Here is a 26,759-nt window from a genome sequence, read left to right on the forward strand (position 1 = left end):
AGATGAGACTCTGATTGGTTTATTCTCAAAACACACCTATAACTCATTAAGAGAATAAGTTCAACCCTGTTAGACCATGTGCCATGGCGCAAAGCGGATTTTCCATCCTTACAATAGCAAAAGTTGATTCCTCAAAATAGAGCCCAATATTTTAGCTGGAAAACTTGTAACCATTGACTTCCACAGAGTTTGTTTTTCCTACTATTGAAGTCAATGGTTACAGGTTTTCAGGTTTACTTCAAAATAGCTGATTTCGTCTTTAACAGAAGAAAGAAAATAAATGTTTGGAACCAACTGAGGGTGAGCAAATGATGAGTAAATTTTCATTTTTGAGTGAACTATCCCTTTAAAACAACAACAACAACAACAATGGTTAAAACATTCAAACCATGCAGAACAATCTGTTATGAAGGCTAGTCTGTTCAACTCCATTGTCTACTACTTTCAAAAAACATTTTCAATTATGTGTGAAATTTAAGTATGATGAGTTCTAGGAATTCTAGGTCATTGTGACACTATTGCAAAAAATAACACATGAAACCTGAATATGCATGACGACCTATGTAATTGTGCCTCTATTTCACAATGAAAGTCAGAAATCTTCATGACTGAACGGAAATGACTTTATCAAGGCCATTTAACATTAGCTGACAAAAAGGTCTTTCTTTTGAGCTCTGATGGTGTTTTGAGAGTATAGGAGCAAACCAAAAAATAAAGAATAGAAGAGGTCTTATCTTTGGGTCAGATTTGGTAACTGAAAGGTCAACTGTTCAAACCATGAAATGAACCAATCACTTTTATGGCTTTGTGAAGGGCAGTAAACCTCAGGCTGCTCCCATGTATCATTAACAAATTAGTAATCTGACAGGCTGGATGACACCCAAGGCAATTGCAGACAATCTGATTTTCTGTTTTCCAAGCTCCAAGCAAAATGATGGGTTAAAAATCCACACGTAGCATGCAATTTGTAAGACTGGAGTCAATCCGTGATTACAGCATCTCGGGATTTGTTGTTACAAGGTTTATTATTTATTTAAGTTATTCAGTTAAAGTCAGAATTACTAGCCCTCCCTTTTTACTAGACACTTCAATATAGCTAAAAGTGACATTTAAAGGCTTAACTATGTTTAATTAGGTTAACTAGGCAGATTAGGGTAATTAGGCAAGATATTGTGTAATGATGGTTTGTTCTGTAGACTAAAGGAAATATTAGCTTAAGGGGGATAATAATTGTGACCTTAAAATGACTTTTAAAAACTTTAAAACTGCTTTTATTTTAGCAAAAAAATAAACAAAATAAAAATATTAATAAAATAAATAAATAAATAAATAAAATAATAAGACTTTCTCCAGAAGAAAAACATATTCTCAGACATATTGTGAACATTTCCTTGCTCTGTTAAACATCATTTAGGAAATATATATAAAAAAGGAAAAAAATTTAAAAGGATTCTGACTTCAACAGTATGGTTTATATTTTAGGTTATACAATGGTGTGAATTAGTGTTTGCCCACTTTCTATTTTTTTATTTATTATTTTTTTTTAATTCACTAAAAACTTTAATAATTTCAAACATACTTCAATTGTAGTCAAATAAACCAAGTTAACACATCCATGCAGTTTTGAAATGAAGGATTTTATTATTAAGTAAAAGTCAAATCCAAAACACAGCCTGTTTGAAAAACTAATCCTAACACACACATGGGTTTTGGTGGTTTACAAGGCTCTCCGTAGGCCAGGGGTCTCAAACTGCAGGACCGCAGGCTAATTACAGCCCGCCCTCCTCCTACTTCTGGCCCGCAACTGAGATAAAAAAAATATAACGAGATTCGGGTCGAGAGTAACACACATGCGCTTTAATTCTGGGGCTGATTTAAATGTTAAAATATATGTTTGTAAGTGCTCTATTTTTACTAAAGCTCTATTTTTGTACATATTCAAAAGCCGTTTTATTATTATCACCTTTATACCACTAGTTTTGTGTTGTTCAAACACTTCCTCGTGGTTTACATGTTACGCTGGTGGTGTAGCAAATATGATCATTTTACTAATATTCGATTTAATTTGTCTAAGATTTTTCTCATATGCTTATAAAGATTTGCATAAAAAACTATGTACAATAGTAAAATTGTATTGCTAGTTATATTGAATTTGTTATTAAATGTGAATTTGTACATACTTTTCGGCTCTTCATTGTAGTTTTACAAAAAAAAAGGAAAGCTAATAAAAATATCAAATGCAGTAAAGTCACACCCAAACTACTTTCTGCTGTTCTTTTGCTATTGGGACAATACAATTCATCTGGACAAAATAATAATTATTAGGTCTATTATCTGTAGTATTTTCAAAGCAATTTAACTTCCCCCTTCAAAATGTGCAATAAGAAACAAAAAGCTGGAGTTTTGACTGCATATACTCTGTGGAAAATTGACTAAGTGTGTGTCTAATGCTTGGCCATACACACAACAACCACAGATATATTTCAACAGCTGATGTGTGACATGATAAACGTGCTGATTTGCATTGTTAATTTTGCTATTGTATTGCACTGGAGACAGGTAATGCTTGAAATACAAGCGTCATGCCTGTTGAGATGCATCAATTACATGAGGTTTCCACTTTTTCCTTGTGCTTGAATGTTAAAACTCCCCTTTTATGAATTGTCAGTGACTGAAAAGGCCCCCCGCCAATTTAAGTTTAAGATCTCTGCCATAGGCGTAATGCATTTATAAATTAATAACAGCTTATAATATGGTCCCACCCTTAAATTATATGGCCCTATTCCAATGGGGTATATGCACAACTAATCTTTCTTCACATACCAATAAACTACCGGTAAATGGTTAATGTGATTATTTTTAATTTTATATGGTTCCTTTTACAGCATCAACGTTGTAATGTAATCAAAATATAATCAGTGAAATAAACTTTAGCATTCATTTAGTTGTCCAAGTGTAAAAAGAGATGAAAAGCCATTTACATGCAAGCGCCGTCAGGATCAGCAGGTTAACAGAAACTTCATTGAAAATTACCTGAGTATAGTAGTTTTTCATATTTTAAAGACATTGCATGGAAAATGTAATTTAATGCAGTGCTTCTTAAACATTCAGAGACCAACTTTCTATAGTATATCAATCAGGCTGTAAAGAAAACAGACCTTAAAAGCACTGAATTTGTAATGGTTTACAGTTCACTGGAAGCCTTTGACCCAGGTTACTGAAAAATCCTGTAAAATTCAGTCCTGCATTTACCCTACTTCAATGTAAAAACACCCTTTTTAGTATGACTTTTTTTTTTTTTAATTATGAATTAAGAGGAGACAAGGCATGTCCTCCTAAACCACTTTATTAGAGTACAACCAGGTTATACTATAGAATGTGAGTCATACCCATGTCATTAAACTACCAAGTCTTGTAAAACACCAAAACCAGTACACATACACACATTGTTTGTTATACCTGTCAGATTGTTGTCATATTTGAGCATATCGGAAATAATTTTAAAGTAATTTAATCCTGCATGAATTCTGCATTAAGTCTGCATGAGTTATAAACTGCGACCATTTTTTTTTCATATTGTGACACAGTTCCCAGCAAAATGGAATATTAGGAGAGAATAGAATGGGTGTAACTTGTTATTTATTTATTTATTTTTTTTGTACTGCAAGCTTATTGGATGTTGTAAATTTGTAAAGCTCAGGAAAAGGATTTCAAGAGAGTTATTACAACCAGAGTCAAAGCAAGTCATTTCACTCTGCGGTCAAATTTGAAATGCCTCTTGGGCAGGCTAAGCCTACGATTACATTACATATGTCTCATAAGACACATTACAACTGTCTCATAAGTTTAGTTTCTAAAAGTTTGTTTCAAACTAAATTGGCATTTTTTCAGGGTGTCTTAGCTGATGCACATGTGCTCTCGAAAAGAACGAGATCACGACACGAATCTCATTTATTCAAGGGTTACACATCATCATACTCTGGATAATGCATTGTAAGATCTCGTTGGTTTTCTAAAATAATTCACAACTTGGTCTTGATGGGGAATGGTGAATACAAGTTTATGGGGCGTTTAAGTAATTGATGTCATGTGATGTGTATTTTAAAGGATGGACTGTAGCTCACGTGCCTTTTACACAGATTACAAAACCAAAAAACTTTTATTTTCAAGTGCACTTGGTTTAATTTAAAAGTTCAGATTTCATGTTTTATTTGGATATATTTTTCAGATCAATGATTGGCTCCTGTACTAGTAGGCTGGGCTTCATTTGCCATATCGACGTTACAGATTTCCTCATTCAAACTACACGAGTGACATCTTGTGACTTCTATAGTCTTTGTTATAACCAAAAAGCATAAAATCACCTACAGGCGACACACTAGTGAGATTTAAGAAACAGCCACTAGATGCCGCTAGTGTCACGTGGCTGCCATTTTAGAATGAAAATTCCAATAGAACAACAGCATATTATAGGTCTGTAAAAAAAACTATTCAAAGTGCTGATGATTGTGACAGTAAGTTGTGTATTGTAGTCTTTCAAGTTGTATCTCAGCTTTAATGTGCTTTTTAAATAAATAAATAAAAAGCAAAGCAGCTGCTTGCCATCGTGATAGCAATAAGATCAAATGCACAGACGATCGCTTTCACTCCAGAATGACAGAATCAAGGAGCTGTTGCTGTACGCTGCTGTTGCAATGGAACTTTCTATTGAGTGTGGCCTCTTGGTGATTCTAAGCTCTTTGTTATAACCTAACTCCTCCTCCTCACCCTTTCTGTTTGTTGTCATAGTGCTGGTAAAACTGACAGTTGGAGGGACGGGGTTAAGTATGTTAGCCACTCCCGCTACCTCAGACAGATTTAATCTGAGAATTTAAATGTTAACAAACAGGAAGCACATTTTCAGGAGATTGTAAATTTAAAAAAAGATGCAAGGATGTCGCCAGAGTGGCCTTTTTTTTTTTCTTGTGCAGTCCAGCCACTATCTCCCCATCTGAAAGATTTTTTTAGCATAGGTGGTAATGTAGTCACTCAACTTCACAATTTGTAATATTGTGTTTAAATAATGATGGCTAGTTCCTTTACTTGAAAGCTAAGATCTGATTATCATAATTGGTGTTGTTGACAGAGTTTGAGGTTTATTGTATCATTATTATGCGCACCCTAAAGTTTTTTTTTGTATTTTTCAGTATTTACACTTTACCATTGCACACATTTTGTAACATTTTATTTATCAAGTTTAAGAGTCTCTTTAACACTTTGGTTTATTTTGTTATAGAGATTAGATATTTTGTTTAAATATTTTAGTTTTTGACTATTTAAACTATTTGCCTAAGTAATGTTGGTAAATTAAAATAAAAGTGGATAAATAACAAACAATATAAAAAAATATTCAATAATTATCGATATCGAATGATATGAAACATGATATTGTGATTTATTTTATTTTTTTGCAATATGGCCCAGCCTTAACGTCCACAGATGAATTGTTCACCACAAAACTAGTAATGCACGTAACAAAATCAATGTTTAGTTTTGATTTCCTGTATACTTTAAAGTAAGTAAGAGAAAATATTTAGTATTGCAAACAAATTTTTTTTTCTTTTGAGTAAAATATATTCTAAATAATTAAACACTTTAAAATAAATGTGAAATTGGCGATTCTGTGCAATCTTCACATCACATTTTAACTTCTAAAACTTTTTGTTTATAGAATTCCTATTGATTATACTCCTTTACACCTTTTGAATATTGAACTCCCAAAACTGAAAAGAGCCAATACGTCTGGGTCTGGAAAGGGTGGGCTAATACCATACTAAACCTATGTATTAAGATTGGGATGTCAAAGTTCACATCCATATAAACGCAAATGCCCCAAGCTTTTTCCAGTAGTTCAAATGTTCTCAAATTCCCTTTACTAAATTCTTTAAATGCTGCAAACTGTTATGATCTCTTAACCAGAAACCAAAGGTGAAAAAAAGGAGGGAGATGAGGAAATAAAGGTTGGCGTCTCACCCACTCAGTCTTAGCTGTGCTGGCAAAACCCTATTACTGAAATTAGTACAATTTTCTCCAGCCGTAATGCTGCTTTGGAGTGCAATGAGGAGCTAGTGCTGTATGCTCATTATCTTCTTTTGTTGCAGGTCTAGTCAACTTGCGCTCCAACTAGAATTTTACAGAGCAAAACAGAATAATGAAGAAAAGGGCAAAGAAGTTCTGTGACACAGCTAAATCACTCCATGCGCACAGAGGTGTTATGAGGCGTTATTTTGTTGTTTTGAAATGAAAGAGATTGGTCTACTAGACATGCTGTGACACACACTCCTAAATACAACCCCAGCATTTAAAAAAAATAAATAGAACAAAGAGTGTGTTTAAAGAAATTCAGTATTAATCAGAATTCAGTTTTTTCTTTTATAGTGCAAAAAACAATCTCTACAGAGTGCACTAGTGCACAATCATTACTGGTTAAAGCATTATGTGCCATGATCCAAATCAACAGCTCAGAGGTAAATGACAATTTTGCAAGTAGTGATTTGAAGCATAAGGAAAATGTGAAAGGTGAACTATAGTAAATGAAATGACAAAAGTATTATTGTACTTGAGAGTATAGTACTAATTCAGGGAGTAGAAGAAGAGCAAGTCAGTTATGTAATTTGAGGTGCTTCAGGCACATGATTGCTTTTTGCTACAACTCTGATGGGTGAAATTGCATTTGGGTAATGTTTTTCTCCACACATTAACAAGTTCATGCTTGTTTTAAAAGACTAATAGTTGAATACATTTTTTGGAGAAAATGAAAAGAGTTTTTGACCTCTGAAACCTGAATTTGGTGTAAGAGGGTAATTTAATTGCCATTTGTAACACTTACTATTTATAGTATACACCAGGGGTTCTTAGGCCCCGTTTACACTAGTGCGTTTTAGTTTTAAAATGGCGTTTTAGAATGAAAACGATCCGCGTCCACACTAGCGTTTTACCCAGCGTTTCTGAACTGCTCTCCGTCCACAACAAAACGCTGAAAACGCACATCACGTGACCACACAGACACTCTCTGGCAAGCGCTGCAGCTCATCTACCCAGATGAGAGCTCTGCTAGTCGGACTTCTCATCAAGCATCTACCGCTGGATCTAATATCTCACTATATTTATTAAACGGGATATTTCATTCATCTTGTTGTCTTTATCTAACGACATATTCCCTGACTTTGGTCATTAGAATCTTACTTTTTCTCAGGTAACGTGTTTTGGCTGAGCGCAAAGATAAGTTAATGATTGATGAAACCACGTAGCCTATTCTGTATATTGACTGATCGCTTGCCTTTATTTCCTATAATGTAAAAACTTATTGTATGTTATACTTTTATAATGGCCATTATCGATTATTAAAACTGATATTCAGCAAAAGAGAGGGTGTGTTTCGTATTTTCACTGAAATTGAAAGAAGGCAGTTGTTATCGGCTCCGTTTTGTTATAAATATCCACAGTGAAGATGACGCTCATATATGCAGCACGGCGCCTCAACATTTCTGCTGTCTGTTAAGTTGTTAATATTAAAATAAAAATAGGCAGTTCCTCATGTATACAATTTATTGTTGAGAAAGTGAAACAACGTAGCCAGGGTGATGTGAATGACGTTATGAAGTACACTGTTCCCTTTGAAGATTTACCCGTGTCCTCGGTATAGTCTGTTTTCCATATCAAACTGAGAAGAAGAGACTGCAGCCTTGATCAAACATGCGAAGTCTGAACTTACACGGAGAAGATGCAGGACTGAACTGTGTGTGTTAGGCTACTTAATATTCAGGAAAAGCCCCAATCAGAGAGGCGAATGTCAGCAGCCCCGCCTCCGTTTTCAGATGTCTCCGTTTTCCATCATCCACACTGAGACGGAGCAGCAGCGTTTCAGAATGAAAACGGCCTCTCCAGCGTTTTTGAAACGCTCCGTTTTCGGCGCTCGAGAACTCCGGCGTAGTGTGGACGGTTGGCGTAACCGTAGCAAAACTTATGCGTTTTCAAACTAAAACGCATTAGTGTAAACGGGGCCTTAGACTTGGTCCTGAAGAGCTGGTGTCCTAAAAATTTTACCTGGGTTAGCTAATCATGCTCTAACTACACTACCTGACAAAAGTTTTGTTGCTGATCTCAATTGTAAGAGCAACAAATAACTTGACTTCTAGTTGATCATTTGGAAAAGCGGCAGAAAGTAGATTTTTCTGATAAATCATCTGTTGAACTTCATCCCAATCATCACAAATACTGTAGAAGACCTATTGGAACCAACGTGGACTCATTACATTACAAACTATAGTAGAGGGACTTAATTCCTTTTCATACTTCAGCCTCCAAAGAAAGCATAGAAGGTCAAGGTGCTCCAGGATTGGCCAGCCCATTCACTAGACATTAACATTATTGAGCATGTCTGACGTAAAATAAAGGAGGAGGCAATGAAAATTAATTCAAAGAATCTTGATAAACTCTGGGAGTCCTGCCAGAAGGCTTTCTTTGCAATTCCATATGACTTCATTAAAAAGTTATTTGAGTCACTGCAGAGATGTATGGATGCAGTCCTCCAAGCTCATGGGAGTCATACACAATATTAATTCTTTATTTCCACAACCAATGACTTTATATGCCTAGAGGTCTTTGCCTTTCATATAAACCACTTCTGATACCAAATAATCAACTAGAAGTTATTATTTGTAGTTCCTAATACTTGGATTTCTAGAAATATCCTTGAAGATGTGTTAAGGCAAGTAGGAGCTAAAATCTGCAGGACACCGGACCGGATTGAGTTTGAGAAATCTCTGCCCTACACTGTAAAAAAAAGTGATTAGTTGACTTTACTTAATAATTTTAAGGCATTGGTTTTACCCACTTTTTAAAAGTAAATCAACTATGTGGATAATTCCAAAAAATAAGTGAGCAACACTTTTTTTTTAATTTATTTTTTTTAAGTATAATCAATGGACTTTTTACAGTGTAACTTCTGAATAACACAGAAATGAACATTTTCTTTTTAATAATAATAATAATAATAATAATAATAATTCATTTAATTTGTAAATGGCGCCTATCTAGACACCCAAGGTCGCCTTACAATAAGCATCAACAGTCAAGCTAAAACAAATTAAACTAATAATAAAATATTACTAAACAATCATTGACCAAACAGGTAAAAAAAATAAAGGTTTTAAAAAATAAAAATATTCAATATAAAAAAAAAACATAATATAAACATGATAAAAAAATTGTTAAAGAAAAGCCTGCTTAAAAAGATGGGTCTTAAGACGAGATTTAAAAGTATGAAGACTATCCCTGCTCCTTACAGTATATCTAGGGGAAGTAAGTTCCATTGCCAAGGAGCCATAGAGCTAAAGGATCTGTGCCCCATTGTGCTTAATCGAGTGCGAGGTGGTACCAGGTATTATGAAGTCTCTTGAAAGTTAGAGGTAACATTTTAAAATCAATATGATATTTTACTTGAAGCCAGTGAAGCTGATAGAGGAGTGGTGTGACAGGCTCGTGAGATAGGGTGCTAGAGATGACACAAGCTGCATGGTTCTGAACCAGTTGGAGTTTGTGGATAAGTTTGGAAGGAAGTCCAGAAAGAAGTGCATTACAGTAGTCAAGACGTGAAGTAACTAATGCGTGGATAAGAATAGCTGTGTTTTTGGTTGTGAGAGAAGGGCTGAGACGAGTGATATTACTCAGGTGGAAATATGCAGTACACGTAATATTATTGATGTGACCTTCAAATGAGAGTGTGCCATCCAAGATGACACCCAAACTCTTTACCTGCACAGAGGGAAGAATTGTGCTATTATCAATGTCTATTGTAAAATGATCAGCTTTATAAAAAAATAACTTTGTGTCGATGAGATGGGCTTGAGTTTTGTCCCTGTTTAATTTTAAAAAGTTAGTTGAAAGCCAGATTTTTATTTCAGCTAAACATCTACTCAAAGCAGGAGGAGGAAAATAACTGGAGGGCTTGGTGAACAGGTAGAGTTGAGTGTCGTCAGCATAGCAGTGAAATTGTATCTTGTATTTTCTGAAGATGTGACCAAGAGGCAGTAGATATATGATAATGCGATCTTGACTCAAAATCTTTAATTTGAACAAACGGAGTACGATCTGCGAGATATGACTTAAACCATAAAAGAAGGATGCCAGAGATCCCTAGTGAGGCAAGCCTATTCAAAAGAACCTTGTGTGAAACCGTGTCAAAGGCTGCACTCAAGTCCAGAAGAATAAGAATTGACAGTAAATCAGAGTCTGCTGCCAGTAGTAAATCATTAGCAATCTTGACAAGAGCAGTCTCAGTGCTATGGTTGGGACAAAAACCAGACTGGAAGAGCTCAAAAAAATTGTTACTAGAGAGATAGTGATGGATTTGAGACACAACACATTTTTCAAGTATTTTTTAAGACAAATGGCAAAATTAGAAATTGGTCTGTAGTTGGCAACATTGGATGAATCAGCTCTAGGTTTTTTACGGGGGTGAGTAAAGCAGTTTTAAGTAAAGATGGGACAAATCCAGAATCCAGTGATTTGTGTATAATGTTAGTAATCAGTGTGGACAATGATGGAAGACTGTCTTAACTAAGCACGTAGGAAGAGAATCAAGCAGGCAGTTGTTAGTTTTGGATTTCTGTATATGACTAACTATTTCAGCGGTAGATGGTAAGTTGAAAGTATTAAAAGAGAAATTAATGTAATGATTTCAGAAACATGTTGGCTGAAGTCAGGGGCTGAACTATTTGAATGTAATTGATGATGAATGTTCTTAATTTATTTTCAAAGAAAGTCAGGAAGCTGTTACACAACTCAGTTGAACAAGAAAGTGACGTGTCAGGAAAACTTAATGATTTTTTTAACTACAGAAAATAGTAATCTGGAGTTACCCTCACTAGATTCTATTATGTTAGCATAGTAGTCAGATTTTGCTTTAAATACTGCTTCCTTATAATGATGAGCATGTTCTGTAAACATTTTTAAAAATTTTTTGTGGACAGTTAACCCAGATTTTTTATACAACCGTTCCAACCTTCGACCTTTAGTTTTAAGTTGATGCAGATCAGAAGAAAACCAAGGAGCAGAAGCAGAAAAGACAGCCCAGGTTTGTAAAGGTGCAAAAGTGTCCAAAATTTCAGATAGTTCATTACTGTAAATAGACACCAGAGCATCAGCAGAAGATGAGTCCACATTGTATGCAAAACTATTAATCCGAAAAATGTAATAAGTTAATGTTCTTAACGTTTTCAAGTGTGGAACCCAACAGTTTTTACAGTGAACAACATCTTCTAAAAATCATCTATAGAACACTGTAGCAACTACCTTAAATACTTGCAATCTAAATTAATCATTCATTTTCCTATGGTCCAGGGGCGCCCAAACTCGGTCCAGAAGGGCCAGTGTCCAGCATATTTTTGTTCCAACCCCAATTAAACACACCTGATCTACAGTAGCTCTTTCTAGAAACTTCCAGGCTGGTTTTTTGAAAGAAGTTGTAGCTAAACTATAGGATATCAGCACTCCAGGACAAAGTTTGGAAGCTAAAGTCACAATAAGCAACCTGTAAATATATAAAATATAAAATGATTGACATTAAAACTATAAGTGCATTAATATACATCTGCCTCACACATTTACATCATATTGAAATAATTTATGTTTTAATCAAGTATAAAATCATTAGTGTTTACTCTTTAAAATGTAAAAAAAAAAGGCTAAAAATGGTCATTAAAAAGTTAAACCTGTCTATTTGGGTTGCTGTATGAAACTTCTAACAATCATTTGATCATGTCATTCAGTTAGAAAACAAAATAAAAGCTTTTAAAATGACATAAAAATATATGAAAGAAACAACTGTAATTTTTTTCAACAACCTCTTTAAGTGTAGCACACTCAATGTTTACTCTTTTTTTAAAAATAGCAGTGTGCATGTGTGCGCACATGTATTACATAATTATTGATATTTGCCAAAACTCTATTGATTCTGCATCATCCAAAGAGACTTCTTACTTACACTACATTGATTCTCCACACTCTCGCATAAGAGCGTTCACTACAAAAAAATTTGTTTGTTCATGTACCCCTAAATCACCACACCATCTCCAGAATATCCATGCGGTGTGTGTGTGTGTGAGAGAGACCATTAATAGTCTTTTGTGGCTGAGCAAGGTCGACCTCTCTTTCTGAAACAAGCTAATGCACCTCTATTTTATCCGCCTACCAATGAAGTCTCAGAGAACTCTCAGTCTCTTACAATGAGAGTGAGAAAGAGGACGAGGATGAGCCGAGATCACTCCTTTATTCTACTGAAGGAAAAAAAAAAAAAAAAGCTCAAAGCTCAACAAATGGCCTTTTTAAAAGTTCCCACTCTCACAGGTTTTTGGATGACAAATAGAGGTGAAAGAAGAAAAACAGGAAATGAGCCAAAGGTGTTAAGAGTAATTAAAGTATAAATAATATTCTGTTGATATACACTCACCGACCACTTTATTAGGTACACCTGTCCAACTGATCTCCAAAGCAAATTTCTAATCAGCCAATCACATGGTAGCAACTCAATGCATTTAAGCATGTATATGTACATGGTCAAGACAATCTGCTGCAGTTTAAACAGAGCATTAGAATAGGGAAAAAAGGTGATTTAAGTGAGTCTGAACATGGTATGGTTATCGGTGCCAGACGGGCTGGTCTGAGTATTTCAAAACCTGCTAATCTACTGGGATTTTCATGCACAAACATCTCTAGGATTTACAAAGAATATTCCGAAAAAGAGAAAATATCCAGAGAACGCCAGCTCTGTGGGTGCAAATGCCTTAATGGATCCATCCTGCCTTGTATCAATAGTTCTGATTGGTGGTGATGCAATGGTGTGGGGGATATTTTTTGGCACACTTTGGATCCATTAGTACCAATTGAACATCGTGTCAACACCACATCCTACCCTAGTATTGTTGCTGACCATGTCCATCCCTAAATGACCTAAGTGTACCCTTCTTCTGATGGCTACTTCCAACAGGGTAACTCGGCATATCATAAAGCTTTAATCATCCAACCACCACTGAACCACTGTACTTAAACGGCCTCCACAGTCACCAGATCCAATGAAGCACCTTTGGGATGTGGTGAAACAGAAGATTCACATCATGGATGTGCAACAGACAAATCTGCAGCAACTGTGTGATGTTATCATGTCAACATGGATTAAAATCTCTGATGATTCTAGTACCTTGTTGAATGTATGCCATGAAGGATTAAGGCAGTTCTGAAGGCAAAAAGGGGTCCAACCCGGTATTAGTAAGGTGTACCTAATAAAATGTTTGGATGTTTTTTTTTTTTTTACAATACTTGTCCCAGACAATGAAAAAAAAAATTTATGGGGACCTACTGTATCATGCAATAATCCCTTTTAAAAGAGGTTTAAATACAGTTGTGTGGTAACAGTGTGACAGCCAGTGTCTAATTGTAAACCACAATTAATTCTGTTTTATAATGAATCTGCAGAAACACTTTGATTAAAGTCTCCTTTTATACGTGTCATCAGACAATCTCTCCTTCATTAGCATAGACAGCCTTAAATTAGAAGCAGTCGTCCGCCATTAGAGTTTTCACACCGTAATTTCAGTTTTTTCACACGTATAACATTAGACCTGTTTTGAATCTGCCACTATGCTGACACATAAGTATTTGTGGCACCAACTTTTTTTTAGAAGAGGTCAGGGAGCTCAATCTAATTTAAATTTAAAGCTACATTCACCAAAATGCCACAACTTGAATCTATAGCTTAATAAGGGAGTTTCAAAAAGTTTAAATCTATATTTGAAGCAACAAACTTCTTGAGCTGATGACAATAGCATGTGCGTGATTATTAAAGTGCCTCTGACATTGTTTCAGAAACAAAGGAGAACAAAGGAGTGTATGACTGTTTTAGCAACATAAAAGATGAACAAACTGCCATGGTTAACTATTATTAATCACCTTTTGGACTATTATGAACTCAGAATGACGGAATTACTTTCTAACAGATGTTACATGTGCTGGTAAAGATTGAAGACACAGATGAAAGGTTTGCACTGACTGTGGGTTATATGTTGCGTTTTGTTTATGAACCCAAACAAGGACTAAATGTATGCTGTGTGTAGTTTATTTGTTATTGGTAACATATCAGAGACTGTAAGGGTCTGTATGTGTGAAACTTTCTGTCGTACAGTACACCACACCCACCAAAGGTACCATACGTATGTTTTTGGTAGTGGAAATGCAAGCCTGATAAAGATGACCCATACCGACCCGTACCACTCAAGGGAAACAGGCCCTTAAAGGTCCTCTTAAATGGAAATTTCACCCAAAATATTGAATCTTGCCATCATTTACTCACCCTTGACTTGTTCCAAACATGTTTTGTTGAACATAAAAGAAGTTATTTTGAAGTAGGGCCGGACGATATGGCAAAAATGCAATCCCGATTATCTCGATTAATTATTGTCCATATTGAACAATAACGATATATATAACGATATATATTTAAATTTTTCCAAATTTAAAAGAGTATCCCATCAATGACTGAAGTCAAAAATTAGAGGGTCCGATAATTATTGGTGGCTGATCATTTTTGGTAGCTGAAAATTTAGTGCATCTCTAATGTCAACACATTTCTAGATTCCCAGTGTTGCGCATTTCTGCTGTGCGATTGGCTCTTAGATCAGTATAGAGTAAAAAAAAGTCCAGAGCTCATCATAGTTATTTGATATAATATCATTTATCAGCACAGCCCTATTTTGAAGAATGTTAGGAAAAACAAACTATGAAAAACAAATGTGGAAATCAGTGATAACATGTTAACAACATTCTTCAATACATAGAACAAAAGAACATTAAACTGTCAAAGCCCCTTAAATAAATTCAAACAAGTGGTGTAAATGGTGACTAAATGATGACATAATTTTTATTTATGTGTGAACTATCCCTTTAAATGAGGAAAAAAAAAAGAATAATTTTTGACTGGTCCTCTATTGTCTGAGCATGAGCACTGCTAATGAAGCAATATTTGCAATTAGCACTCTCTGACATAAAGAAAATGTCAACACTAATGAAAACGAAGTACTAGTAAATTCAATATGCCACACCAATTCCATTAAAGAGCATATAAATAAACAACATAGATATGACCGCATCCAATGTATGATAGCACTGATGTCCTGCTAATAATTAAACCTTATTTTGTCACATTATAAAATATATTTTGTACTAGCCATTGAATACTTGCATAAAACCAAACTGGGATACTTTACATAAACGGCCTTGCTAAATGAGTCCTACTGATGACCACTGCATTTCAGAATGGCATGGTCCTTTCCAGTTCTCATCAACATCTATTTGAGGAATTCCGTTTGAATGATTCTGTCTGATGTTTCTATGGATACAGCAAGCCTCTGATTCCTTTCATTGAAAGCGTGCTTCCTCAAGACCGCAGCACTCGAGCCTTTCTAGGCTGATTGGTGACTACTTCAAATGTCTTTTCTTACAGGCTTTCCGAAACCTATAGCACCGGAGAAATAGCACTTTCTGGAAGTTCAAATGAATATTCTAGAACCATCCAAAAGAGCTAGGAAAGCTTTCCTGGTTCTCACCTGAGTTCCCCACCTCCATATCCTGAACAGGTGGTTCTTCAAGCAGAAGTCCGTCCACCTCAGTAAAAGCGAAGGGTTTCTCTGAGGCGACTATGACTCCTTTACCCTGAGGCTCAACTGCAGCGTAGTGTGGGACAGACTTGCCCTTCATCACCCTCCTCTTCCTCACAGCATATTTCTTTTCCTCGCCTGTAAGAAAAAATGCATTTTTCTAGATGTTTTTTCTAATATAAATAATTCTGTATTTTTTATTTGTACTTATTTCTGCACAATATAGTAATAAATTTAATAAAACTTAAAAAAAAAAAAACAGTAAATCTGTGCACTGTTATGCGTTTTTGGTAATGTTGTTATGTAACATGCTTTGGATTAGGATTTATTATGATTTTATTTTCTAAAGATATCAGAAATTTTAATAAACAAGGATGCATTAAACTGTTACAAAATATTTCTATTTCAAATATATTGTTATATTTGTTGAGATATTTTTATTACAGTAAACTAGGTTTTTGAATAAAAATGATTTCAAGACTGGTAATTAGAATTATTAAATTTTGATCCTTAGTATATTATAATGACGTCTTAAAAATTAGATGACATCAAAAGATGGTGAAATGATAGTATTAAATGACATTTTAAAATGAATTAAAACCAGTGATGGATTGTAACAAAATAAGTGTTCATTGTGACTGTACTTAATGCCAAGTTCAGACTGACCAATTTTCGAAGTAGTCGTGTCAGATGTTTTCACACTGCATGACTATCTGGTGTAGCATTTCGTTGGTGCTGTGTTTAAACTGCAAGTTGAATCAGTGACAGTGGGTTTCACAACGCATGACTATACAATAGGAAGAATAGCAGACGACTTTGTCTCAGTCAACAAACTACATCTCACAACCAATCATATGCAATAAGTGACATGAAAAAAACTCAGACCATGTGATTTATCTTTTGTTATTACCTGCATAATGAGAAAGCAGCCTTTAGTGGGGTAGAAAATGACTTTTTGAAAACTTTTTGAAACTTTTTTAGAAAATGACCTTTGAAGGGAATAATCTCTCCTCCACCTTTTTCTTTTTCGACCCAGTTTAGGTATTGCTCAGATGACATGTCAAACATACACAGGTGCTCCTGCCAAGTTTCCACTAGTTTTTCCTCCATTTTTGGGTTCAAATGGACTGAAAAGAAGCCCTTTTAACTTCTCCGCCAACCTTTCGCTGGCCTGCAGATACCCATACTAGTGGATGCTGCTCTGTCATTGGCTGTAGGCAATCTCAATGTTATTTTCAATCAGAACACATTTCACATGGTGTGATTTGAATCCTCGACAGGTCCAGATATTTAGCATGCAAAATATCTCCCGGGTGTCAGCGACTTGTCAGCAATTCTCTCAGATCGTGTCTTTTATAGTTCACACTGTGTGATTGTAACTCACGTGAACAAGCACAGATTTGCCTGTGATTTCAGGCATTTGTCTGTGATTTCTCAATACCTGTCAGCGAGTTAAAATCTGAACTAAATTCATGCAGTCTGAACTCGGCATTAGCAGCTTTTTCAAATATCTACAATGTAGTACAAGTATTTCTATTTGGGGAGATATTTCCTATAATTCACTGCATTTCAAAGTCAAATATCTTACTTTTTAAGGTCTGAAACTTTTTTTTCCCAAATCAATCATTCTTTTTCATGCAAGAATGGATAAAACATTTCTAGGTTAAATGTGTGGCAAACTAGCAATCAGGGTACAGCACATGCTCTGACAGTGTTCAGAATTGTTTTCGTTGTGTTTGGTTTGGTTGTATGGTTATGCGAAACAGTAAATTAAAGCACTAGTTTCTACAATGGTAAATCTCTAAGACAGTAATAGTGTTAATCTGATATGGCCAATTTATTGTCATTTGGATTATTTAGATATTATTTGGATTATTGGTTATTCTTGTGGCTGAGAAACAAATAAAAATCTTTGCAGTTCTACACTACCTAACAAAAGTCTTGTCACCTATCCAAGTTTAAGAAACAACAAATAACAACTTGACTTCTAGTTGATCATTTGGTATCAGAAGTGGCTTATATGAAAGGCAAAGACCTCTAGATTACACTTATTTTACCAAAATAAAATATGATCATGCCCTGATTTTTAATTATTTAATTAGGGCATTAAAGTCTGACTCTGCTTAGACAAAAGTCTTGTCACTTAACAGGATAAATGTGCAGTATATAATATAAAGTCATGGTGCAGTGGGAAAAAAAAATAATGTTGTGTATGACTCCCATGAGCTTGAAGGACTGCATACCTACATCTCTGCAATGACTCAAATAACTTATCAATAAAGTCATCTGGAATGGTAAAGATAGCATTCTTGCAGGACTCACAGAGTTCATCAAGATTCTTTGGATTCATCTTCAATGCCTTCTCCTTCATTTTTCCCCAGACATGCTCAATAATGTTTAAATCTGGTGACTGGGTTGGCCAATTCTGGAGCACCTTGACCTTCTATGCTTTAAGGATGTTGTTATACACTCTGCAAAACTTTCGCACAACCCCATACTGAACGCAACCCCCAGGGTCCATGTGGGTTCCAAAAAGCTTTCTACAGTATTTGCGATGATTGGGATTTCAACAGATGATTCATCTGAAAAATCTACTGTCTGCCACTTTTCCAAATGATCAGCTAGATATCAAGAAATTACTTGTTGCTCTTTCAACTGGGATGGAAGACGAGACTTTTGTCAGTTGGTGCATGTTAAAAGAGCTAAAATCAGTGGCTCTGAAAAAAAAGACACTCACTCTCCCCCTGGCCAGCGGAGTTATCCACAGTGATCCACTCCAGCGAGACTGAGAAACCACTGCCTTTGGTATCAGATGGATCCTTCTGTACTCTCAGAAGCAGCACTTCAACGGTGTGAACATTAGAGTGCACATGAGCCAAGCTGTGAACGATGATAAATGGGTCTCCAAGAGATTCACTGAACATCGGCTGGGAGAAAAATGAAAGAATACACGTAAAAAGTGTGTGGTGCACCTCACATATTTTTAAATAATAGAAATAATATATTTTTCCAAAATTGATTAGTTCAATTCAAGATCAAAATTCGGTCATCATTTTCTAACCCTCACACCATTCCATACCTAAATCATTCGAAATTTATTCATCGCCAGTTAAACAAATTTAGTTCAATCGCCAGTTAATCGCTATTTGTTTAATTTTAAAATCACATCTGAGAAATTTCTGATCCTCCATTTCAAGTCTTTTCACCTAAAAGTCAGCAGTTCTAAAACATACATAAAAAGATCAAAAAGAAATCGCTATAAATTGCAAGAATGTATAAAACTGAGGGTGAATGACCAGAGAACAATGTTCACAACATTCAGATTTGGACATGGAAAATCAGACATGCTTGATTGACACTTGAGAACCAATGAGATTAATCCACTGAGGTCACCAAATGCCTGGACCATTTTTGTTGTTTTACTTTTTGGATAAAAGTGAAAAGACTTTAAAATACCGTACAGATGCAGATATTTTCATTCGTATAAACTCAAAAATAACATGCTTTTATAAACTAAAGGAAACAAACAGAGTGTACTTTTTGTCATCTAAATCTGTGAATAAAAATCTGCCTCAAAGATATGAAAAATATATTTGTATAAACCTTGAAGCTGATTTTCACATAATTTAGTAAAGAAAAAAACTCCAGCCTTTCCGATTCAGCAGATAAAAGCTTTGAATAAATATATTTACTCTTTTTATCCTTGTCTTATTTCAGCAATCATTAATATATTTCCAAGATACTGTAACAAGCACAAACGTAAAAGCATGTTGAAAGTTCTCTAGCGATCCACAAGCCTTGCAAACTCAGATGGATTGGCTCTTTTGAAGTTGAAGTAGAGTTGAGTGAACAGACTTTTAATGAAGGCACAAAAATCTCTCAGATTTAATTTCAAATATGTTCATCTGTGTTATGAAGATGATTTAAAGTGTTTTTGAATGGCATAAGAGTAAATAAACAATGACAGAGTATTAATTTTGGCCTGAACCAAAATTTTAAGCTGTCTCAGTCAGTTCTGAACCAACAATTAAAGACTAATGACTTAAATCAACAAGAAATGTTGATGGTGGATATTTCCCACCTCCCATTTAAGATGAGAACTCTCTCCCCTCTTGCTGGTGCGCAGGAGAGTCAGCTTTCCATTTCCATCAGACAGTGCAGCCCAGGTCGCGGAGGTCAGGCTCAGAGAAGCACACAAAGCTTCAGGTGAGCTTGAGTCTGACTCGAAATGAAACATCTCACGAGGTTTTCCCAAAGCAGTGTCCTGGGAAAACATAAGATGGATAGCTGTCAAATATTCAAATATTAAAAAAAAAAAAAAAAAACAAAAAAAAAAAAACTTACAAATATAGTTCAGTACAATAAATTGACAGGAGCCTCAAAAAAACATTGTTTCTTCGTTCTAATGTAAATCCTGTGAGTGCAAATTCATTTGGTCAACTGGAACAAAACAAGGGAGTTTTCCAAGAGATCATTAACATTAATGCTTCCAGAAGCGTTCGATTGACCTTTTCCTAGTGAGATAATAATAATAATAATAATAATCATAATAATAACAACAATAACAATAATAATAATAATAACAACATTTTCACCTCTTATTTAGAAGTTGATATAAGTGAAGTTTATTTATAAACTAATTTCAAGGTAACGTGCTTATGATTGACCACAGCTGGTCCTGCATTAGCCAACACGATTCAACAATCAGATTATTCCTAACTCACCATAAATAACCAGAGTTTCTTACCTTAGTTACCTTAGTCATAAAGTCATAAAGATTTGCCACTTATGTTTCTAATAAAGTAACAGACTCGTGCACTTTTGTAATGAAGCAAAAAAATGCATGTAAACAGCTGAATAGTAGATTTAATGCACATTTATGCATTAAAAATGCCATATGTTCTCTTACTTAGCTAACCGTGTTAGTACCAGTAAACTTAATAAAACATATGTTTATTCAAGTAGGGCTTCGAGTGTTGTGCACTTCTTCGGAATGTTAACTTTTTTTGCAAAAAATCAGTGTGCTATGACTCCTGTGTAGTACACTCTTCTCTAAATGCATGTTTTGGAGTTTTACAAGATCCAGCTTTACTGACAATATGCTCAGAAAAATCACAGATTAATTCGCTCAGCTCTATGCAGACGTTGATATTAATTCTGACTGTACTTTCATATACGTTAAACCCTCAAAATACATCTTAGTTGGCCCCTTTTGTCAAGTATAATTTAGTCTATATTTATTCTACAACACAACAGAGCAAATTAAGTTACTTCAAGATGGCCAACTCACTCCTTCAAGCTAAAATAAACCACAACTTCAGTAAAAAATATTGCCATTCAACAAGTATGCATTTAACAACTGAAGAATGATTATTTTGCAAGTGTATTTTTGACTGTGTGTGGGTTTGAGTATCATCAGGCACTGATATGAATTGGAGCGTCAGAGCAGACCTCATTAATATTGATCACCCATCCATATATGGTCAAAACCAACCATCTTATAAAGACTTGGTTGATGTTGTGTCACAGCTGGGGGTGTGGCCTGGGGGCGGAGTTGGCACAGGGGACAACAAGTCCACAGTACACAGTTGCAGCACACAGACTTTTAGCATGACCATCATCAAACAAACTGAATGTGGGACACTTACTAAGTTTGTGTGTGACATGAGACTGAAACTGAGTCTAACTGTATTCTGACTGCATTCTGCCTCGCATACATGTTCTTTGTACCCCTCCAGAAAACCAAATTACAACACATTACAAGATTATGTCTTTATTTATTCTAAATTTAAACTCAGGAAATCACCTGCTCCACATTTTAGAAAGCCGCCTGTCAAATAAGGGAAACAAACAACCCCATAAAAGAATTAAGGGCTCACATAAAAGGCAAGAACACATGCACATATGCAACATGCCGGACAAAATGCTTTGGTTTATAAACTTTTATTTCGTAAGTTTATTTAGCAGTCTAACACTTAAGATCTGCCCATGTTCACGTGGGTTTCCTCCGGGTGCTCCGGTTTCCCTAACAAGTACAAATTCATGCGCTATAGGTGAATTGGGTAGGCTAAGTTGTGAAAAAGACAGTGTATGGATGTTTCCCAGCGATGGGTTGTCGGTTCATTCCACTGAGGCGATTAATTCGAATCGAAAAGAAAATGATTGAATGACTGAATAAAACTTAAGATTAGGTTTTTTAAACTCATCATAGGTGAAAAATGTCACACACTAACTTTTTTCGATTTTAAATCAAGCAAAAATATTTACTTTTTTTTGTAAAAATGTATCTTTTGTTATTTTAACGTGCATATGTGAAATTTGACACTTATGTTCGTAATGAGGCAAAAGTCACAGTAAACAGCATGTAGACAGCTGAAAATAAGTGTTTAATGCACGTTTATGCAAATGTCATTTCACTTAGCTTACTGTGTTACTACTTAAACTTAATATAACTCATTTGTTAATGCAGAGGTAGGGCTGTGAAAGGTTGCAATAGTAAATGGCCATTATCTCAGTTTCAGACTAACTTTTTTTCTATATTAAATCAAGCAAAAATATTTGTATTTTATTTTATTCATAGTTCTTTTTTCAAAAGTTGAAGATTAAGTGCTTAACAAGGCCTCCGTACATTCATTCTAATGTATTGTTTTTTTCCCCCAAGGCACAAATGGTTGTGGCATTTTAGTGGGCGTTACTGGCTAGGCGATTAACTCTATTAGGGTCAATTCCCAGGGATTGAAAAATGGACCTATTAAATAGTTTATGGATAACAATTGCACTTAGCTAAGCCACATAAACCTTCTACGTAGATATTAGAGACCAACTTATCAAAATGTGTCAATGCATTCCGATAACTACTAAAGGGTCTACTAAAATGCATCTGTTCATTATTAGCATGTCCTGCATTTTTGTCATCAATCTATCACTCGAAATATTAAAGCTCTTTAAAGCAGGATATTCTCTGATTAGATAGCAATGTACGTATTTATAGTTTAAAAGCTAAAAATAGTACTTTAATATATAAATAAGCTCCAGTAATAGAGCTCATATGTGCTGTTATTGTTATAGTCACAGTGTGCTATTACATACACTCAACGGCCACTTTATTAGGTACATCTTACAAGTACCAGGTTGGACACCCTTTCAAGTGGTGCTCGCTGCAGAGCCATTTGGGCGAGCTGAGCTCCAGCGAGGGGGAGCATGAGCTTGAGCTCCACCTTTTTTGCACTTCTTCTACGAGTGATGTCACTGGGGGTAGGGTTAGGGTTGGGGTTGGTGTACGCATTAAAACAGCTTACAGGAGGAGGAGCGAGAGCTCATGCTCCCCCTCGCTGGAGCTCAGCTCTGCTCAAATGGCTCTGCAGCGAGCACCCTCTCCACCCTTTTGCTTTCAGACCTGCCTTAATTCTTCATGGCATAGATTCAACAAGGTACTGGAAATATTATTTAGAGATCCATATTGACATGATAGCATCATGCTGTTGCTGCAAATTTGTCGGCTGCACATCCATGATGCGAATCTGCCATTTCACCAAAGGTGCTCTATTGCAGAGGTACGTCACATAGCTGCAGCTATATTTACATTGCGGTGAATCAAAACCAGTACGATTGACTGCAATAACTCAAAAACCTCACCCTAAAAATATAAAAGCGTGTTTCTTAAAAAAAGACAAAGCTGGTTATGTTTCACAGCTGTCTTCTTCTTTTTTTCGCTCGACATTACAAGCACTGCTCCGTTTGAGCCCTCGCAATCTGCGTTTAGCCGGGAGAGCTCGCACAGAGCGGAGCTCTCAGTAAGGGACCGTCGGAAAGGTGCTTTTTTTTTTTTGCTTCGTCCTGCGCGTTTTATTTTAAACACTACTAATTTTCTCTTAAATGAGCACAAACAGTTACTAAAGTAGTCGAATGCTTCATTATAGATCTGTGCATTCTTACATTAACACCTCTGTTATCAAACAAACACAATGAGAGATTCATTGTCTGCTCTTCACTATAACTATAATAACTTTAATCAATATGCAAATACAATTAAAAGTGAAATAGATTTTATAGCTTTATTTAATTTCTGGATAGGCCATTGATTTTAATAGGCTAAACCTTTTATTTTATTGTCAATTTTTTCTAATGTTTGCTATGTATTCTATCATTTGAAGGTATTTGTGGTCCAATATTTTTTACATCCCAACGTTGACAGATTGCTAATCAATAAATAGCTATAGTGCTATCTGTTACTTTTAACATCACCTAATGTTTTGGAAGGGCATAGATGTTATGGAAAATAGTAATGTAAGTACCCCATCATTCCTTCCTCAAGCAAATGTGTAAATAATAGATCTATTCAGCATCAACGCTAATTGCATTTGCATATTTATATGACCTTTTCCCAGCTTGTAGTAGTCGATCAAATAGCGATTTAGTTTCTTATGACTATACACTAGCAGTGGAATTTACTGCGATGTGACGGGGCTTGATCATAATTAAGGAGCTTGATCAAGGTTGATTATATTCTCTTCTAAATAAAAAAAAGAGTATCTTTTTCAAAAAAAAAAAAAAAAAAAGATCACAGTTACAGCCAGCATCTCACAAAAAGCACTTTGAGCCTCATTTTGTGCATATCAAATCGCAAAATCCAAAAAGCCACACACCATATATTTTTGACTGCTTTGAATAGATTATTTTTTTTTACCCATTTTTCCATATTAAAATGTTATGGTGGGTCTTGAGATTGAATTACTTGCCTAGGTGGGTCCCGGAATAAAAAGGTTTGGGAATCCCTGCTCTATTGGATTGAGATCTGGTGACTGTAAATGTCATTTAAGTAAAGTAAACTCATTAGCTTTGCTTCCATCTAAAAATGCAAATGAACCTTATGCACAAAACTGGATTAATTGCATAAAAGAAGTGCGAATAAAGCAGCGTTTCCATCCAACGAGTCAAAGCGAACAAAATCGTCACTTCCTGATTAACTGGTGCCAAATATCAACTAGGGCTGGGCGATAATTCGATATCGATAATTATCACGATATAAAATTTTTCGATAAAACGATAATGACAGTTCGATAATTGCTCGATAATATTTACGCACTATGCGTAACGTTGCGCAAGCATTTTGCAGCCTGCCCTTCCGACTGCTGCACGCCGTACAAGTTTACAGCCATACAGTGTTAGTTGCACTGAAAGGGTTAAAAGGAATAAGTAAAAAAGGGTAGAGTGACAGACATTGTTGACAAAAAAAGTCACTAGACTTCATGAGCTACTTTTGCTATCCGACACAAAACAGAGCAACGTGCACCGCAAACTGCTTAAACGACTCGTCAAAACTTCATCAAAAGCAGGCAACACCACAACCTATTTCACCATGTAAAACAAAACCACCCTTATGATGATGCTAAGAAATTACAGACATAAACAAGTGATGGCAAACTAGCGCAGCTACCCAGCAGAGTTTCATGTCATCATTTTTGAAAGTTGTGCCTTACGAGAAAACCCCCCCTCGAAAAGACAGACGGAAGATATGACAGATGACACAATCTGAAACACATCTCAATGAACACTTGATGCTTGCTGTAAACTACAGCCTGCATCATTGAAGGGTATTTGTTAAGACAGTAATATTTTTAAAATTAAAATATTTGTTTTGAAATCTGTAATACCACTATTGACGGTAAAAGAACCAGCTATTATATATTTAAAGGACATAATCACAGAGGAGAAATCAGATGCTCAAGACATAATCTTTAACATGACATTAAAAATGCAGCAAATAAATGACAGACGTTTACAACAGCAACAGCTCTTTTTTTCCACGGAGTGAAGCATCATCCACCCGCAGTTGTTTAAGGCGGACACGAACTAAATAAATATTAACATATTTCCTTGAAAATGTATCTTTTTGTAACAAATTTTGTTTTGTATAATGTGTAACTTTATTTTGATGTATATTTTGTTGGTCAGTTATCTACAGCATAAACAAGAGGAACGAATAACAGCTGAGGTGAAGCGCTTTAACACAAGCCCGCTATACAGTATGCTTTAGCGCCAAAACAGTCCATCAAACTATTGTCACGGTTTCATTTTATTCATTAACCAAGCGCGGTCTGAGCAGCATGAACTTGACAGTCTTTTTGCAGCACTGATTTCTTGGGTTACCTCAGAAGAATAAACTTGGATGGAGCTAAGAAGCTCGCTGTGTTAATGGAGAGGCTCCCCGCATGTTTTCGTTGTGATGCGCGATTTGTAAAATGAGAGTCTGCATAGACCTATTTGTGTTAGTCCAGGGGTGTCAAACTCAATTCCTGGAGGGCGAAGCCCTGCACAGTTTAGTTCCAACCCTGCTCCAACACACTTACCTGTAGGTTTCAAACAAGCCTGAAGGACTCAATTAGTTTGATCAGGTGTGTTTAATTAGGGTTGGAACTAAACTGTGCAGAGCTGCGGCCCTTTTGGAACTGAGTTTGACACCTGTGTGTATGTCTGTCAGACAAATTTGGTTAAAATCTGAGATATATAGGAGATATGCACATAACAAGGTTTTATGCGACCCGCAATATGGGATGTCAAGAGGATGACAGCATAAGTAAGGTAAACTGCACACACTTGATGATGTAATGTGTGGATGCGTCTCAGCGCAAAGCATAACTAAACCTTTACATGTCCATGCTTAATTAGTCATAGATAAGGTCTATCAATTAAAGCGTTATCGACAATCAATAGATCAAGAAATCATTAGCATCCCTAAATAAAATACATTTAAGTATATTTCACCCTAAATTCAACATACTCACCATTAAAAGGAGAGTTCATCCAAAACTGAAAATTCTGTGACTATTAACTCATGTTGTTCCAAATCGGGTGTATTTTGTTTTTCTGATGTTGAACAATAATATCCAATAACTTGTAGGTAATGTCTTTGGTTGTTGAAAACTTGAACAAGTAAATGCTGAATTAAGATTGTTCTTTTGTTTATTATTTTATTATTTGTATTGTCAGACAGCTAAAACATTTCCCTAAATGTGTTAAATCAGCTGCAAGAAGCCATTGGCATGCTGAAAATCTTATATAATTGATAGA

At 35.5% G+C, this 26,759-nt stretch overlaps 1 protein-coding gene across 3 annotated transcripts in view; it reads right to left on the minus strand.

The window, feature by feature from the left end:
* The window catches only part of nudcd1 (NudC domain containing 1), an 84,420-nt gene that overhangs the window by 51,439 nt on the left and 6,222 nt on the right, over positions 1 to 26,759 (minus strand). For all 3 annotated transcript variants that reach the window (XR_015515910.1, XR_015515911.1, NM_001020627.2), the window contains 3 exon segments: positions 19,771 to 19,953; positions 18,427 to 18,616; positions 15,639 to 15,827 (listed from right to left, as the gene is read on the minus strand). Coding sequence is in view for 1 of the 3 variants with exons in the window: in NM_001020627.2 (NP_001018463.1) it covers positions 15,639 to 15,827; positions 18,427 to 18,616; positions 19,771 to 19,953 (562 nt within the window). In the remaining 2 variants the exon portion in view is untranslated.

This window comes from Danio rerio, chromosome 19, assembly GCF_052040795.2.
Source record: "Danio rerio strain M-AB ecotype USA chromosome 19, GRCz13ab, whole genome shotgun sequence".
NCBI lineage: Eukaryota > Metazoa > Chordata > Actinopteri > Cypriniformes > Danionidae > Danio > Danio rerio.